The following is a 13,651-nucleotide window of genomic DNA, read 5'->3' on the forward strand; positions in this document are numbered from 1 at the left end:
ATGGTAGAAATTGAGTTACCACATAGTGTAAAAGAAATTAAAGCAGTAATAAAAGAGAAAATGATTAAAAAGTGGCAACAATATTGGAGTAAAGGGAGACATTTATATGCAATACAAAAGAAAGTAGGAAAAGGTAGAAAAAGAGGGAGAAATAGAAGGGAGGAAAGTATAATTACAAGACTAAGGGTGGGACATACCGGTTTGAATAAAACATTACATTTAATTTCTAAGCATCCAACGGGTTTGTGTGAGAAATGTGGACAGAGTGAAACTGTAGAACATGTGTTTATTAATTGTAATGGTTATGATGAAGAAAGAGAAGTGCTAAGAGAAGAATTATGGAAGAAAGAAGGGAAAGAGTTAACATTAAAGAATATATTAGATTCAGATATAGGAAATAGTATGGTTAATGTGTTGTTTTAGTTTTTGAATAATACTGGTTTAATGAAGAGAATAGGATTAATATGTATATAGGCTTATAGAGAGAGGTAGATGATGTATAGAAGTATAGTGTGAGATAGGGTAAGTAAATTTGGAGGTAAATAAGGTTACGGATGGGAAGCAGGAGTTAAAGGGAAATGGGGTGGAAGCTGGAGGAGCTGAACACGCAGCGCCAGTGTTTTTTTTTGGGGGGGTGGGTGCTTAGAATTATTAAGAGGTAGGAATGTTTCTGGTCCAAGCTCCAAGCTACCAGATGATGGCAGTAATGCACTGTGAAGTGCGGTTGCCAATAAAATGAAAAAGAAGAAGAAGAAGGTCTCACAGTGAAACCGAAAGCAGCCGATGACTGTAAAGACGCCATTTCGGAAGATAGACAATCAGCAATCGCTTCACATGTGACAGTAAGTTCGTTAAACTTTTCATAGCTGTAATATCGATAGAGTATTTGCGTCTAAACAGACCATATGACGAACACAAAGTCAAATACATGAAGTTGAACTTACTTTCTTGATACTTAACGTCAACTGTAAAACTAATTAAATGGCCGAATATGGTTAAACTTACACTTTTTAACAGGATAATTTTAGTTTAATGTTGAAATAGTTGGTTGAATTTATACTAGCCTATTTGATTATTTAAATAATAACCTATTGTAATGTTTAGTGAAGCAGTAATATTGGGGAAAGGAAGTGTTCGCAGGATAATCAACATAAGGCAGTATATTGTGTTGTCCACAAGATGTCCCTATAACACTGTTGGAAGGACATAATAGTGCCTTTAGCGCTGTTTGAGCTTCTTGATGTACAGTAGTGTTGATACGTGAGTGCTGCGTCATCTTTTCTTCAGTTCATGTTATCAACTCTATAAGCCAGTGGAAAAAAAACAATGGAAAATATTTGTTGTTATCGCACTAAAGTTCAGTTTATTGCGATATTTTGTGTTTTAAACTGCTAAAGACCTAAATGCAGAGTAATGTAGAGAGTTAAAATGTTTTGTTTTTCCTTTTAAAGGTATGGATCTTTCCGAATTTTAGATAAGACCCGCCCTCTCCACTTTTTGAATAAGTTTGATTGATTCACCAGAATGATTGACAATTAGGAGGACCAATAGTATAGGTGATCCACCCGGAAGTAAAAAATCCTCTGCCTAACCTTTAAATGTGATAAATGCATAGTGGCTAATGCAAAGCTATGTATGATAATAAAAGCATCACGAGCTTGCTGTTGAATTGCATGTGCATTGAAATGTACTTTGCTGGTTTAAAAGTTAAGTTCAGTTCAGTTCATGTTATCAACTCTATAGATGCCGTGCTGTGAAATAAACGGTCAAGCCACGATCCCGAACCCGTAGTGTCCCGCTCTCTACCACCACCCACGAACATAAACAACACAACGCAGAGTAGCAGCGGCGGTGCTAGAGACCAAAGCGCGCGGAGAGAGAGAAAGAGGGTTATAAATAACATCATATTTGCTTAATGCGAGACGAAAAAACGGATTGTGAAAAACTCCTGCAAGAGTTCAGCAGTGTCATTAAAATGAAGGTGAATCCAGTGTTTAATCGAGGCTGCTGTGTTTGAAAGTGTGGCCGACATGTCGGACATGTTGCTCTACAAACAAACACTATTAACTGGAGAAAAACTGTTAATGTTGCGTTAAAGTGAATTAAATGCCATTTAATTCAAATGTGTCGAAATTCAGTTGTGTTTTGTGCATGCTTCCTGTGTCCACATACAGGTCTGGAATCAAGTCTCTCATCAAGGAGGAAGAGAAGGAGCAAACTTCCTGTAAAATGAGTGTGTATGAGGAGAAAGAGGAGGAGGTGTCTGTTCACACTCAGAGAGCACCATCTCCAGTTTTCAGCTGTGTGTCTATGAAGAGTAACAACTCCATGATTCATCCCCCTGAATTCAGTAGTGGACCATCTTCAGGTTTCAGCTGTGTGTCCATGAAGAGTAACAACTCCATGATTCATCCCCCTGAATTCAGTAGTGGACCATCTTCAGGTTTCAGCTGTGTGTCCATGAAGAGTAACAACTCCATGATTCATCCCCCTGAATTCAGTAGTGGACCATCTTCAGGTTTCAGCTGTGTGTCCATGAAGAGTAACCACTCCATGATTCATCCCCCTGAATTCAGTAGTGGACCATCTTCAGGTTTCAGCTGTGTGTCCATGAAGAGTAACAACTCCATGATTCATCCCCCTGAATTCAGTAGTGGACCATCTTCAGGTTTCAGCTGTGTGTCCATGAAGAGTAACAACTCCATGATTCATCCCCCTGAATTCAGTAGTGGACCATCTTCAGGTTTCAGCTGTGTGTCCATGAAGAGTAACCACTCCATGATTCATCCCCCTGAATTCAGTAGTGGACCATCTTCAGGTTTCAGCTGTGTGTCCATGAAGAGTAACAACTCCATGATTCATCCCCCTGAATTCAGTAGTGGACCATCTTCAGGTTTCAGCTGTGTGTCCATGAAGAGTAACCACTCCATGATTCATCCCCCTGAATTCAGTAGTGGACCATCTTCAGGATTCAGCTGTGTGTCCATGAAGAGTAACAACTCCATGATTCATCCCCCTGAATTCAGTAGTGGACCATCTTCAGGATTCAGCTGTGTGTCCATGAAGAGTAACAACTACATGATTCATCCCCCTGAATTCAGTAATGGACCATCTTCAGGATTCAGCTGTGTGTCCATGAAGAGTAACAACTCCATGATTCATCCCCCTGAATTCAGTAATGGACCATCTTCAGGATTCAGCTGTGTGTCCATGAAGAGTAACAACTCCACGATTATGTACAGTGATGGACCTGCTGTGACCTCTGACCTTGTGTGAGTATCATGAAGCTGCTGAACTATCTGCTATAGTGAAACTTGAATTTGAAATTACTTAACCTGGTGAAACAATCGCAGAAGTAACTTTCTCTGAAATGCTAGTAAATCACTTTGTAATGAAAAAATGAAAAGAAAAATGAAAAAAAATATTGAGATCTGTAAAAAAATTTTTTAACTCTGGTCGACACACTAATGTTCTTAAACCCGAGTTCACACTGCATGATATTAATCCCCGATTTTCACTCGCCCACAGATTTTGCGAAATCACTGATAAATGCCCGAAATCACAGGAAATCGGTGCTCGTTCACGCGAGTGACAAACATGCAGTTTGCATTATCAAAGACATGATCTAAAAGAAAATCGTCGATGAGCCGCCGATCCCCGTGAGATATTTGGCATGCTAAATATCTGGAAAGTCTTTCTGTGTGAAATGTGTTCTGACTGAAAATTACATCAGTAATGATCTACAGCCAATGAGAGATCAAGATACAGGGCAGCGGGAAGTTCGGGGAGAAGTTATAGACCAGAATATCAGAACACACAAGCTTTACAATTATATCACAAGCTTTACAATTATATCAAACAAAAACAAAGCACAAAGTAAATCGTGAAATATGCAGCATTTCAAGCAGCAACTGAATGTTACCGCGGATAGTACCGCAGGGTGAAAAGAACAGTGACCCGACTACTTTGAAAATCGTGCAGTGGAAACTCTGCATTAAGGTTACTAGAAAGCTACAGACATGTGAGTTTTTATCAGGGTTGGAGCAACACTCATCAGGATTGACGATGCGCCTGCTATAGATGATACACTCTAAAAAACACTGGGTTAAAAACAATTGGGTTGTTCATTTAACCCAGCATAATGGGTTGATTTAACCCAGCATAGTTGATTCATTTTTAATATTTATTTTACTTTTTTTTTTTTCATACATGAATTAATGTCTACTGATGAACTTAAATCCTCTAAATAAAAAATAAAAAATACTCGATACAACCACTGGCTTGCATGTTTTACAGTATATAGTATATTTTATATAATTTTTTAATTCATATTGCCAACATTTAAGCTAGTTTAACAAATATTATCAGTAAAAATGGAACATTTATAAATAATTGAAGTGTAATCGACCAGTCTCTGTTGTCCCGTTTCCACCGTAACGGCGCTGGATCTCGTGCCGGCACTTGTGTCATGTTCAGCGGGGGAACTTCTAACTTCAGACCGCCGCCCTGCGTTTCACTCGTAGCCGAAGTATGCTGCGACTGGCTCCATAACCTGGCCATAAACAAACAGTCTACAGTTCTGAGAACAGATTTTAACATCATACGTATTTATATTCTGTATATTTTTGAATAAAATCATATAGTTTTTGAAAGGCATCATGCAGGCGTTTCCATCACGCGAAAAGACAGTGTAGGTAGTTTAGGTGACTCACATCACGACCCTTTATGTTGCTTTGCATAAAATGAAATGATATACAGCACAATAACGAATTTATAGATAAAATAAAATGTACACAAACCTGTGTTTTACCGAAGACATGCACCATTTTGATGGAGCTGCACTGCTTTCTCCTGAAGAGGTTGCAAAAAGCCCGCGATAAATAACTCAATCCCTGGGTTGTTAAGTCTGACCCAGGAGCTGGGTAACACAAAAACTACCCAAATACTGAAAAAATAACCCCAAAAAATTACCCAAAAGGTTCAACCCAGAATTTCGGTAGAAAAATAACCCATTTTTTAGAGTGTAGTCTTGGAATCCAGATAACTAGTTAGCCTCATTAGCCTCTCACCTGGCAACCCTATTCTTGAACATAGACTGGAAAATCACAAATCCAAACTTAAATGGTTGCTGAACTTAATGTGCTGCTTTACATTGATTTTTCTTTTCTATTAAATATAAATCCTTTGCCTGGGCACCTAAAACTGAAAAAGCGGTAAATCCAACCAAGTTGACTTTCAAGTTTGTACCAAACTATCAATATGCTCTGGGAGTTTTAGGCGCAGTAGCCAATATGGCCTCTAGGTGACATTCAAACTCCATTTGATGATTTAAAAAACTCATGAATGCTTTGGACCACTGGCCTCTTTTAATAGAAGACACATAGGATTTTATTGCTGAAGTGAAAGCAAGCAACAATTAAAGTAAAAATAAAACAAAGTTATAGTAGCTTAAATTAAGATACTTTTTGTGAAGAAAAAGTTCTACACTGAACTTGCACTAAATGTAAATAAAATGAAAAAGTGGTCATTCCAGTTAAGATATTCTAAAGTAACTCCTCAAAAATAGTAAATAAACATCAATGGCTGACACAAATATTAGTTATGATTCTTCTATATTGTTTTTTTCTTTGCTTCACTTCACCAGTGCTCTGTGAATTTATTGACTGATTTAAAAAAGTAGACATAAATAAATAAATACAAAAAAACTGTCAAAAGCATCAACATTGAAAGTCAACTGATATCATCACAACATTTATTTCCATCAAGAGGTGCAATAATTGTCGGTCAAGATCTTGTATTGTTAATGCAAGAGTCCAGCACTGTGTAAAGTCTCCTCCAGCACATCCCAAAGGCTTTCAATGAATTCAAGATCTGGACTCAGAGGAGCCGATTCATGTGTGAAAATGATTCTTCATGCTCCTCACAACCATTCTTTCACAATCTGAGCCTGATGAATCTGGACATTATAATCCTGGAATATGGCCATGATGTGTCTTCCTACATGGTTGTTTAATAAATGAAAAGCTACACTCCATCAATTAGGGTTAGAAGAACTGTTGCCCAGAGGTGTAAAGTCCAGGTTCAGAAAGTAAAGGTCCTCCTCAGTATTTTGTTCCAATCACCTGGATTTGCTAATTATCACAGTTTTTCAGCAGGAGACAGAACTAATTAGTGATTCAGATGGCTGAGTTCATGAGTGGAATAAACATATGGCAGGACTTCTACTTTCTGACCTCTTGTCTTTACACCTCTGCTGTTGCCAAACATATAACATGCTAGAAACACAATAATGATCCAGTCATAGACTCTTAAGCATTTCAATTCAATTCAATAGACTTTATTAATCCCCAGAGTCGTAAATGTACACGTCACAGCAGCACATACCACACAGTAATAATAATAAATAAAAAACATTCATATTAATAACCATTATTTTTCAGTATCAGTTCCGCAAGGCATTAAGATTATATTATATACATTGTCTTAACAGATGAATATGACTTTGACCCTTCTTAGACTTGTATCGTATTATCAGAACAATCAAGCTTGTTATTCAAAGAATGTAATTCTGACGATGTTATCCAGAGTCTCTAAATGACTTAGTGATTTGTGTAAGAGATAAGTAATTGCATCATCTACCCCAACACCAGTTTTATAGGCAAACTGTAGTTTATCCTCAGAAACACTCATCACCTGCTTAATATGGTTTAATACTAATCTCTCAAAGACCTTCATCAACTGCTCTGTTAAAGCAATTGGTCTGTAGTGTGAGAACTCTGAGGGGTTTGTTATCTTAGGCACTGGGACTATCCATGATGTCTTCCATAAAACAGCTTCCATCATTTATTTTGCCTGTTTAAATCCACACAGAGACTCTTTTTTGGCCTGACAGTGTGTGCTTTTATTGAACATTGATGTGTCAACGCATTTTGGTAAAATAAATCTTTAAAGTGGTTTCTTTTGATTAAAAATCTTATAAATGTAAAAGAGGCTTTTACCTCAGACTCAGGATAAAAGACTCACCAGGACTTCAGCTAAGTTTGTATTTTCTGTTTATTTTGAGAAATAAATGAAATACATTTTTTTGTTTGCCTATTCATTAAAAAAAAAAAAAACATTACATTAAAAAAAAACTAAATATTCTGCAAGCTTTGAGATCCCATAAAAATATATTTTTGATAATTTATTATATGGATGGTTTCCTTATAAATATGGGGGAACAAATGGAAAAGTCAGCCAGCTATTAATTATTGAATTGTTTTTTTTTATTATTATTGTGCCTGTAGCCTCAACATTAGGGCCACTTACCAAACTTCACATAATATTCAGAAAAACTGTTGCTTAAATTACCTTGAACAAAAGCGAAAATCATTTACAAGACCTTTATCTCAAAATATATTCAATAACTGTACCGATTCTCAACGGCGAATTAAATCAATAACATTTTAAAACCATGAAATATTAGATTAATTAAGCACAGAATCAACTTTGCGCTGCTGTCCGTGATAACGCCAAGAATCAGCCAAATGTCCATGTGAAACGTGGATGTTTAGGAAAGTTTTTGTGTCATCTAGTGGTTTAAAGGATAATAAAATCAAATGCAGCTTTTACCCCGGTGGCCTTTAGCCCTAGCCTGACGTCGTCATACTCAGATTCTAGTCAGAATGTGAGTCTGATACTGCTCCATTGAGCTGTGATTATGGGGCGTGTTTCAACCAAACCAGGAAGGAAAATGCCTCTGCACTCAATTGGATAGACCTACAACCAATCAGAGCAACGGAGTAAGTGACGTATGTTCCAGGGTTCCCGCGGGGTCTTAAAATGTCTTAAAATGTCTTAAATTCTGAACTTTAAATTTAAGGCCTTAAAACGTCTTAAAAACAGCCAGATTTTCATCCGCGGTCTTAAATTTCATTTAGTCAGGTCTTAAAAAAGATTTTACCCTCGTTCATTTCCAGAAACGCTGGCCGCAGAAAGTTATTACAAAGTAGCAAAAAAGTGTCGAAGTCGCTCGCCAAGAGGCGGTTCACATATCGCGTCTTTTTCGCGCTCAAGTTCATTCAAATGTAGGCGCACGCGCTCGTTTTTTTCCAGGCGCAGCAACATGAACAAAGACATGAAGGATGCGAGTGCACCCAAACACTACGGGTGTTTTTCTCTTCTCCGTAAATAAATCTTGTAACAGAGCTACAGCAAGCGTTTTTCGGCGGTGGAAATCCATTAGCCACTAAAACTGTTTTGTCATTGTGGAGTTGCATAGCAACGACAGACGCCACGGGAAAATCGGACCTAATTTACTAATAATTAATAAAAGATAAGCTAAACTGTATTGTAAATGTCACTAAATCTTTTTTATAAAAACCTTTTTTTGTCAACTTTATTTGAACTTGTACATGGTAGTATATAAAATGTTGCAAGACACTTTTAAAATCTGGCTATCATTTTTAATCGTATTATTTTAATGTTTATGTTAGTGTGTATTGATGCTAATTTTATTTGTTATTTGCTGTTTTTCGACATAAAACTTGGTGAATTGATTTCATTGTGTAGTATTAGTACTCTTTGAACAGGATTCTGTGATAACAGTGATAATTTTTGGCACTATAATAATTAAATGAAATGTTCATGCCATTTCATCTCTAGTTATGATCAACTAAAATCAACTAATAATTATGTGTTTTTACAGTAGGCCTATAATATGCAAAGTATAATTTTCTATAAAAAAATTATATCTGATTCTGTTCTTTTCTCTGACACGTTGTTGGGTCTGGAAGGTTACTAATGTGATTTCTTTATCTGTAAATTAAGTTAATGCTTTTTCAATTACTGAATTCATTAAAATAAAATGAATTCTTTGATTTTAATATTTTTTGGCAATGCGTCGTGTAGGTCTTAAATTTCAATCTTTATGGTCTTAAAATGTCTTAAAAAGGTCTTAAATTTGACTAACTGAAACCTGCAGGAACCCTGTGTTCTTCATTCATGTTTCCGATCGACAAATGCCTTGACCGTGGTTCTCTGTTCCTCTTTTAAAATGAATGCGCTGTCGATATCTTCTGGCAGAATCTAAACATGATGTTTTATAAACAAAGTTCGGGAGGAGCACGTTCAAATAATTAATCCAATCAACTTGTCATCAAACAATTACCATGTCGACCTTATCAGCATGAGAGGAAGCATATATTTATTCACTCTGTCAACTCACCTAACATTCCTTGACAGTTTTCAGCATCCCTCCAATCCCTCTCGGCTTGTTCTTCCACAGCCTGGAAAACGGGGGGAGTACTTTGGGTTCGGGCCGAATACCGAGCCCGCCCTCTCCTCGGACAGCACCCCAAATTTGCATTTATTCTATCTGACTTATGTGTGAACTTGTGAAATCTAAATTCTCCAGAGGCAGTCATCTTTTCTTTTACTGTCTATGCATCTTTGTTGTAAATGAATTCAACCCAAGCGTTCTTTGATGACGTGGATGATTATGTTACCATTGCTCATCTGTCCATCATCGATTAAAGCCCACCCTGCCGGCAATTTGATTGGCTCGGCCTTCTGGGAGCCGAGCATAATTACTCCTCAACGGATCGAGTCCAGACCGAACTTCCCGACCAAAAAATTTTGTGGGCGGGGTTTGGGGTTCTGGCACCCAGGCTACTTTAGCCCTGTTGTTCCCTACTATTAATAAAACATGTTTTCTCTCTAAAACTAATAAATATTGCTCTATAAATTACAGAAGTATTGACAGGGTTAATTTAATGGAACAGACAAATAATCTGCAGAGAAACTATTTGAAATATTTCTGTTTATTTCTCATGATCAACAACAGGAAAAGAAAGAGAGCAGCTTCTCCAGTATCCAACTGTCTGACCATGAAGGCCACAAAATTCAGTGATGGAGCAGTGACCTTTGACCCTGTGTGAGTATCATCATGTAGGGTGAGAGACACATGAACACAGAATGCACAAAGGTTCAGAAAATGTTACATTTCACATGGCTTAAGTTCTTTAACAAGTATAACAATTAACAAGTGGAAGTCAAGATGCAAAGAAAGGAATTGTTAAATAGTGTTTTCTTATTCTTCTCTCTGCCATTTCTCTGTTAGACCTCCATTTGCACAGGAATGAGTTTTGTTACATGTGTTGCATCAGTGTTATATTGACAATTATCCTTTAAATAAGTCTGGTTAGGAATAAATAGAATCAGTGGTTCCCAATCTGGTTGTCATGACAAATTGCTGGAGGTGCCACAAAATCTTTGCTCATTCCAGTATTTTAAATATATAAATGTAAGTGGTTTGTAAGGATACACTGATCGATCATCTGCCATAAATCAGCCAATAATAACTTCCTATGAATCGACTGATTGTCTCTAAACTTGTAATATTATGTTGATGACACACATGCATGACTGCTCAAACCAGACAATGAAGCATATACATAAATCATTTATATAAAGAACTTAAAAAAAAAAATCAGGATCCACATCAGCTGATCAAGATTACAGGAATTTTTTTTTTTTTTTTTTTCTAAAGGAAAGGTGTCAGGTTATTTAGACTTAAAATCTCTGATTTTTCAAATGTTTCACTTGTGGCAAAGGGGACATTAATGTGCAACAAGGAAATGCAGAAACAAGTTAAATTTGCAGTCTCTTTTCATCTGCCATCAGTCATCATTTACTTGTAAATTAATTACATGTAATCATTTAAGATAAAAACTGCTTTTTCTCCATGTCAGTGCTTCTGTGACATTTTAAATAATGGTTTCTGGTTTAATCTTTATGCCAAAAATGTTAGGCTTCTGTCTTCTTTTCTTCTTTTTTTGAACATTTTGACTAATGAAAACTTGATGTCTTCTTACTTTAAATATGAAGGTCATTATCTGCCCCACATGCCTGATTTATAAGAGCTCCAACCCATGATCAGTGTGCAAATTTCACAAAGACAAAATTTGGTCAATTCTGCCTGAACTTTAATGGTTAAGTTTAGTTATATTTTTGGTTTATTATGAAACTGTAGCGGGACAGATTAGACTATGGTGGGCGGCCACAATCTAGTTAATGAATGGGAAACACTGATGGGTTAAAATATCATTGCTAGAACAGAACCTTGAGAAACTCCATGTGTGATATTAGGATGTCAGTTGGCCATAATAGATGGACATTTGTCTGTAAGAGCAAACACTACTCATATGATATGATTTTCATATTAAACATATTTAATTATTTTCTTTATTTTCACAAATGTGTTTTCAGTGGTGGGAGAGCTGACCAGATCAGAGATGTGTCCTGTCAGACCAGCACATCCTCCTCCTGTCAGAAACACATCAGTCATCATGACACAGAAGCAGCCCTGCAGCTCGATTCTCACCAGCCAGTGCATGATGATCTGCAGAGAGTCAAAGACCAGCACAAAACCAGCATGAAGAACAAGTATGAGAGCTTATTTGAGGGAATCAAACTACAAGAGAATCAGACTCTCCTGAACAGGATTTACACACAGCTGTACATCATAGAGGGAGAGAGTGAAGGAGTGAATGAAGAACATGAGGTGCTACAGATGGAGAAAAGTTACAAGACCCTCCAAGACACTCCAATCCACTGCAATGACATCTTTGATCCTTCACCTGAACTAGGATATGAAGAGAAGAGAAGAGAGAAGAAAGACAAAATCAAGACTGTTCTTACTAAAGGCATCGCTGGAATTGGAAAAACCGTCTCTGTGCAGAAGTTCATTCTGGACTGGGCCGAGGGAAAAGCCAATCAGGATGTAGATTTCATATTTGTTCTTCCATTTAGAGAGCTGAACTTGATTAAAGATCATCAGTACAGTCTTCACAGACTTCTGCTGGACTTTCATCCTGAACTTCAAGATCTGGACTCAAAGATTTATGATGAATGTACAGTTGTGTTGATCTTTGATGGTCTGGATGAAAGCAGAATTACACTGATGTTTTCAGACAGTGAGAAAGTTTCTGATGTGACTGAGTCTTCATCAGTGGGTGTGTTGATGTCAAACCTCATGAAAGGAGATCTGCTTCCCTCGGCTCTCATCTGGATCACCACCAGACCAGCAGCAGCCAATCAGATCCCCTCCAAATACATCAACCGTGTGACAGAAATTCAGGGATTCAATGACCCTCAGAAGGAGGAATATTTCAGGAAGAGAATCAGTGATGAGGATCAAGCCAGCAGAATCATCTCACACATCAGAAGAGCAAGAAGCCTCCACATCATGTGTCACATACCCGTCTTCTGCTGGATCTCAGCCACTGTGCTTCAAGACATCCTGAGACAAGATCTCAGTGCAGAAATCCCTCAAACTCTGACTGAAATGTACATACACTTCCTCCTCATTCAGACTAGCATGAGGAACCAGAAGTATGGAGAGAGAGATCCAGAGAAACTCCTGCAGTCCAACAGAGAAGTGATTGTGAAACTTGCTGAACTGGCTTTCAATCAGCTGATGAAGGGCAATGTGATGTTCTATGAGGAGGACCTGATTGAGAGCGGCATAGACGTCACTGATGCCTCAGTGTATTCTGGGATTTGCACTGAGATCTTTAGGGAGGAATCTGTGATTTATCACAGGAAGGTTTACAGCTTTGTACATCTCAGCTTTCAGGAGTTTTTTGCAGCACTGTATGTGTTTCTCTGCTATTTACACAAGAACAGTGAAGTTCTGAAAATATTAATTACAGGAAAGTCCAGAAATCAGTGTGAGAATGTTCCTATTGATGTGTTTCTGAAGGGAGCAATGAATAAAGCCTTGAAGAGTAAAAATGGACACCTGGATCTTTTCCTTCGATTCCTCCATGGCATCTCGCTGGAGTCCAATCAGAGACTCTTACAGGATGTGCTGATTCACACAGAGAACAACCCAGAGAGCATCAAGAAAATCATCCAAAACCTCAAACGAGGTCAAAAAGACAATGTCAGTCCTGAAAGATGGATTAATCTGTCACACTGCTTGATTGAGATGAAGGATAATTCTGTTGTTGAAGAAATGCAGGCATTTTTAAAATCTAAAGCAAAACGTAAAATTCTTTCTCTTGCACAATGCTCAACTTTGGCAAACATGATCCTGATGTCAGAGGAGGTGATGGATGAGTTTGACCTTAAAAAGTACAACATTAAATCAAAGGAGGGTCGAAGGAGACTGGTACCTGCTGTGAGGAACTGCAGAAAAGCTTGGTGAGTGTGAAGATCTAATAACACAATTATTACATGTGACCAGGGGTTAAAGTGGGCTAGAAACGGTCCGGAACTATGTTCCGGCACCTCAGATAAATTAATAAATAAATAGATTAATTAATATCAATGTCAATATAATTTGTTTCCATTTTCAGCCCAGTCAATTTTAACATAGTATCGTCATCGTATCAGTGTAGATGTAGATGGACCATAATACAATCATTAAAATATCAAGTAAATAAGTATTGTGATAGTTGGTGCCACAGTGACACTCTTGTCCCAAAAAGTATTGCTATACCACGATACTCAATATGTTTTCCCACGGTGAGTATTTTTTCCCTTAGGGTTCCCCCACCTGCCACATACCACTTTAACCACTACATGTGACACATTGTGATGGATGTTTGATGAATATTATGTTCACAAGCATAAAACATTAATTACTTGCACTAATTGCAGTGTGTTG

At 37.5% G+C, this 13,651-nt stretch overlaps 1 protein-coding gene across 2 annotated transcripts in view; it reads left to right on the forward strand.

The window, feature by feature from the left end:
• The first annotated feature begins 764 nt into the window (after positions 1-764).
• The window catches only part of LOC311295134 (protein NLRC3-like), a 29,093-nt gene continuing 16,206 nt past the window's right edge, over positions 765-13,651 (forward strand). The window contains exons 1-4 of one of the 2 annotated variants that reach the window (XM_084416358.1): positions 765-842; positions 2,175-3,272; positions 9,824-9,913; positions 11,248-13,185. In XM_084416358.1, the coding sequence (XP_084272484.1) occupies positions 2,230-3,272; positions 9,824-9,913; positions 11,248-13,185 (3,071 nt within the window). In that variant the 5' untranslated portion in view covers positions 765-842; positions 2,175-2,229. Of the gene's footprint in view, positions 843-2,174; positions 3,273-9,823; positions 9,914-11,247; positions 13,186-13,651 lie in introns of those variants that run through there. The other variant, XM_084416359.1, reaches the window with a different exon arrangement.

Source organism: Rutilus rutilus (genome assembly GCF_951802725.1).
Source record: "Rutilus rutilus genome assembly, chromosome: 1".
In the NCBI taxonomy this organism is placed as follows: Eukaryota; Metazoa; Chordata; class Actinopteri; order Cypriniformes; family Leuciscidae; genus Rutilus; species Rutilus rutilus.